The following is a 5,564-nucleotide window of genomic DNA, read 5'->3' as shown; positions in this document are numbered from 1 at the left end:
TAGAACTCACGATCAACGAACACCACCTCTCTTCGAAGTCGAAAGGCTCTAACTCAATCCCAAACATCGAAATTCGTGCGAGTGACGAAGTCGACTCTTTGGTCAATGTCGTGCCTACCTTTTCAAGTAATTTCTTCATAATATGCCACATGCAATAGCGATGGGCAGCGATCGTAAAAAAAAGGAACTGCAATTTTCATAGCAGGATATTGATCGGTAAAAAAGCAATGGGGTTCCTTCCCACCCATACAATCTAAGAATTTTGTGAAAATCCATTTAAAATTCTGGTCATTCTCCCTAGACATAAGCGAAGCGCCAAAAGTGACGGACTTCTTGTGATGATCAACACCGAAAGGGAGCAAAGATCATGTCGTACTTATTAGTTGAATAGGTTGGGTCAAAAGTCACCGCCTCACCGTATAGAGCGTAATTACGACGACTGCTTTGACGCATCGCCAAAATACACGAAACAAACACTTATTCTGATCAATATCATAGGCAAAATAAAAACCTTCCTGGGTTTCATGAAGGGTTTCCAACTGGTCTACAAACATTTGAGCATCCTTAAGACCTATAAAACACTTGATTTCCCTTCCAAAGTTCTTAAACTCAGTTAAAGAAGCTCCAATATTTTCATAGCCATCAACATATTCCTTGACGGACCTAAACGTAGAGGTTGGGCCAATATTGACCTTGGAATTATCAACGATGGTTTGTTTATGTTGCAAAGCAAGGTTTCTACATTTTTTCTGAAATTCTCTATACTTGAGTGGAGAAAGACGGTGGTTATGGGCAGCATGAAACTGATCAACAACAAAGAATGGCACTTGAACTTGGTCAATTTCTTTAATAACAAATCTAAAGAAAATCCTAGCTTTACAACCAATCCTAGTAACCTTAGTCTTCTTCGGATTAGAGGCCTTGACCATTGGCTCCTCCTCCTCACCAGTAATGGGTAATATTGTCGGCTTAGAATCCCTAAATCCTTCCCGGTGACACACAATCAATTTTGTCCTAATATCTCCACTACTACGAAACCTTTTCGTTGAAGATTTCCTTGGTTCAAAACCACATGCTATTGCATAAGTCTCATAAAACTGTATACCCTCGTCTAACGTAGCAAAAGTTTGTCCTATTGTAGGTGTAAATTCAGTTGCAATATTTCGACCTACTCTTCGAACCTCCAGGCGTCACCATCAAAGAAAGACGATTCCCGGATGCACCTCATCAACGTCTATGCATTGTGGAGAAGGAACAGTACCACAGGGGACAACAAAAGTATTTTCTCAAAAAGAGAAGTTGAGTAAACAAATTATAACAAATATAACTAGATTATAACAAGACTATGATATTGTGAAGGAATGCATGTGATATTGTGCAACATAAAACGTGATCTTGATGAATATAAAATAAATACGCAACCGTATTGCGACTGTATCTTGTGACGGAATACATGTGATATTCTGGAGCATAACATGTGATACAAATATAACAAATATAACTAGATCATAATAAACTATGATATTGTGAAGGAATGCATGTGATATTGTGCAACATAAAATGTGATACCTTGATGAATATAAAACAAATACGCAAATCGTATTGCGACCTATGATACTTTGAAGGAATACATATGATATTCGGAGCATAACATGTGATACAAATGCACGAAACGATTACAAGTCATGTCTTTGCGGCATATGATATTGTAAAGGACTCAATATGATATTCTGAAGCATAACACGTGATACTAATGCACAGAGAGTAATGACCAGTCATGTCTGCGACCTTTGATCTTGTAAAGAATTCAATGTGATATTCTAAAGCATAACATGTGATACTAATGCACAAAAAGTAGTTGCGAGTCATGTACTAAAGCCTATGATACTATAAAGGACTCAATGTGATATTGTATAAGGGAAACGATTCTAATGAGCAAGAATCGGCAAACAAAAACTATAAAATGTGATACTTTTCGAATTAATTATGATAATCTTGTCTTGAATAAAAAGTGATACAAAAGGAAACTGTTAAATAACGATTTAAACTTGAAGTAAACACAAGCAGTGAATGCAAAATAAACTTGATGATAAACAAAACAGACAATGAGTACATTATTTGTTATACGTCAATTAGAAGATGAAAAAAACAGAGATTAAATTTTAACGCAACAAAAATAGCAAAAACTACATGTTGAAGAAAGTATATAACCAGTACATGATTTTAATACATAAAATAGCACGAATTGATGAATTCGTGACTGATGTTGATGAATTATAACATCAATTATAACAAAAAACCAGTAATTACACAACGAATTCAGTCGAAGATACAATAACAATTAAACATCGTGCAATAAAACAGGAAAACAGAATGAAAAAATTAAAACATAAAAATAAAGAAGCAGAAAACGATGAATTACCTGACATTGAATATGTTAAAACTGAGGAAAAAATAGACGAAGACGAATAATGAAGAAAAAGTGAAGGAGAATAAGCAACTGAGACGAATTTTGAAGAAATCGCTGGAAATCGATCACGGATGATGATGAACACAGGTGAAGATGACAGCGAGAGCGAAGAAGACAACTACGCGCGAGAAATTGACGGCGTGAGAACGAAAAGTGTGATTGCAGAAGAGAGAGAGAAGAGAGAGAAAGTAAATGAATTCAAATGGTGAGATTTGAGCTCATAATAGGGTTTATATAACAACTTGAGGAAATAACGAAAATACCCTTACTAATAGCTTGATATAAAGCAGTATTGTTATGACTCATGTGTGATATTGTAGATGGACTCATGGACTCAAATAATTAGGTAGGACTCATGTGATCCTAATTCTATATATATATATATATATATATATATATATATATATATATATATATATATATATATATATATATATATATATATATATATATATATATATATATATATATATATATATATATAGGGTCGGGATCCAGTGAGAACCACTAAGATAATGAGAACTGTGAGAACCTCTTTGAGCCCTTAGATATCAGACGAAGGGCTGAGATCCAATCACTTTTTTTTGTCCAAAGTCCACACCTACTGTCATATAACCAAATTGCCCTCTTTCAAATTTCTTTCTCTCTCTCCGTTACTAAACTATTTCCATAAATTGAACACATGTTTTAATAGCTCATTCCTTCATCAATGGAGTCGCGGAATGAACCATCTTTTACCAATGCTATAAGTTCAATGAGGTTTGTTTAATTTCTCCATAGAAATTTGACTTTATTTGTTTGGAATTTGTTAATTCGTCAACAAATTACGTTTGATAAATAGTTGAATCGAGTTTATATACAATTAATTGGGGTGCATAATTGAAATTGTTGACTTACGTTTGTGAAATTAGGGTTTATGTTCATGAATATGGTGTCACTCAGTTTCTAATTGTAAAAAATCGCAAGATGTTTGAGCTTTCTATTTTGTTGCCTACTCATTTTGCTTATACTTTTGTAGGACTTTCAGTCATAGTTTTTTTTGAATATTGCTACAGCTAACCAAATTCTGCTTGCTTTGATTGATGGAAAGACCATTGCGGAAGACATCGGACGTGAGATCGCTAATGAGGTGAGCGAGAATGAGCCAAAATGCCAAATGCGGTAAAATTCATATTTTGAAAGTGTTCCAATCGGGTTCATCCACCAAAGAAGACCATATGATTCTTGTTTTGCGACAATTTCGGAAATTCTTTGTCTCGTAGGGTATATGCTATTGCTTTGGGACCGACCGATTTGGGGTCGATTCTTTGAAGGGTTTAATTGTCTTGATGCTTGTTGATTTGTGATAGCTTGATTTATGTCGAGATAGATGAGAATTAAGTAATCGGGAGGGAAGTTGACTGTTAGTAACTGAGACTTGAGTTGACTTGTTACAATATTTAGTCCGCTGTTATCTTTCCTTGTGGCATTTTCGATTATTTTACTTGTATAGTTCATGACAAGAAATGATTAGGTTCATGTTCATGTCACTCACTGATTATTTTTGATAATGGTCTGTGATCGGGTGTGACAATTTGCGGTTCTATATACTGATCTCTGTTGTAGTTGGCCCTTCGTCTAGGCTGTGGTTGTAGCAATGGCTATGGTAAATGATGATATGAATGAAGACAATGTTACTTCATCTCTTTTGGATTCAATAACCTCCAGGATTGGCTGTAGTTTTTGTGGGTCATAGAAAAGATAGCCAAACCTATGTTCGCAACCAAATCTTAGCTTGTGAAGAAACTGGATTCGGATCCGAAGTTGCGAGTTGCTTGAATCTTTGCTCGAAGATGAAATTATCCGTGCTTTGACAAATTTTAATGAGAATCCAGATATTCATGGCGTTCTTGTGCGACTTCCTCTTCCCGAGGTATTTACGAACTCGGACTAAATTTTGGATTGAGAAATCTTTTGGTGGTAGTAGAGATCTTTTGAAACCCCACAAATCTAATTTTCTTTCTTTCTTTTCATTTGAATGTATTTTCCATTACATTGTCTTTGAAAATTGTAGGTAGCTGATTATCTAATTTTGCTTTCATATTTTATGTTTTTTTTTTTTTTCTCTCAAGTCCTCACGGTGAAGCTAGAATTCCCATTTTTGGTAGTAACACTTATGAATCGAAGATTTAATAGCGAAAACATGTTGCTCTGGTAGATTTTAAAACTAAAAGAAAGAGCTTTTGTACTTGTTTTGTTTCAATGTCCGAATTAATAGTAATTTGTTGTTGTAGCATTCTTTGAAGAGTAAATTGCCAATATTAATTTGGCGGAGGATGAGGGCATTAGAAATTGGAAGGCAAATGTGAAATACATCAGAACCTTCATTATAAGTGTGTTTGAGAGCTTTTAATAGCTCCGTGTCTACCTCTTTTTATCACGATTATGAAACCTTCAATTAAATGACCCACTAATCAGTTTATAATCTCGTCATGACATCGTTGCCGTTTTTATATTATGAATGTTTACATTTTACTTATTTTGAAAGTCAATTAGCTCAAATGGAAGAGCATTGTGCAATGCACAAGATGTGGGTTCGACTCCCATATTGGCTATGAAATACCAAATCTTTCTTTTATTCTAAGAATGAAATAGTGTAATTGGTAATCCTATTTCCACTTCTTATCACGGACCTAAAGAAAAAAGATGAGGAAATTGGACACTAATTTCATGCATACATATGGTTGTTTAATGCACATTGGGTGCTTTTTCATGCATCTAATAGGCTATATGGGACTCGAACCCATACCTTTGTGCAAAATTTGCACATTGCTCTACCATTGAGCTAATAGCCTTTAAAATATGCTAAATAAATACGAGTTACTCGCAAATACAATAAATTGTTTGATAAGAATAGAATAACATGCTCACAAGATAAACAAAACAACTTAACAAGTGACAACTTACATCAAACACCTTACAGATAAGAATAGAATAACGTGCTTCCGACTTCCGCGATTGGGAGCATCAAACACCTTACGATATCTGCTGTTCACCTTTGCCCTTCCCGAACATCGGCCTAATAGTTGAGGCATGAGCAAGTACATGACCACCA

The 5,564-nt window shown here is 34.8% G+C and overlaps 1 protein-coding gene across 1 annotated transcript; it reads right to left on the bottom strand.

Annotated features, from left to right (window-relative positions):
• Window positions 1-404: 404 nt before the first annotated feature.
• On the bottom strand, window positions 405-2,429 carry LOC141640594 (protein FAR1-RELATED SEQUENCE 5-like). The gene is made up of 2 exons (XM_074449327.1): window positions 2,423-2,429; window positions 405-1,132 (listed from the first exon to the last, which is right to left on the bottom strand). Exons 1-2 carry the CDS (start codon window positions 2,427-2,429, stop codon window positions 405-407), a joined length of 735 nt encoding a protein of 244 aa, XP_074305428.1.
• Window positions 2,430-5,564: the final 3,135 nt, after the last annotated feature.

This window comes from Silene latifolia, unplaced genomic scaffold, assembly GCF_048544455.1.
Source record: "Silene latifolia isolate original U9 population unplaced genomic scaffold, ASM4854445v1 scaffold_95, whole genome shotgun sequence".
Lineage (NCBI taxonomy): Eukaryota > Viridiplantae > Streptophyta > Magnoliopsida > Caryophyllales > Caryophyllaceae > Silene > Silene latifolia.
The sequence above is the reverse complement of the archived record's forward strand: the minus strand, read 5'-3'. Positions and strand labels throughout refer to the sequence as shown.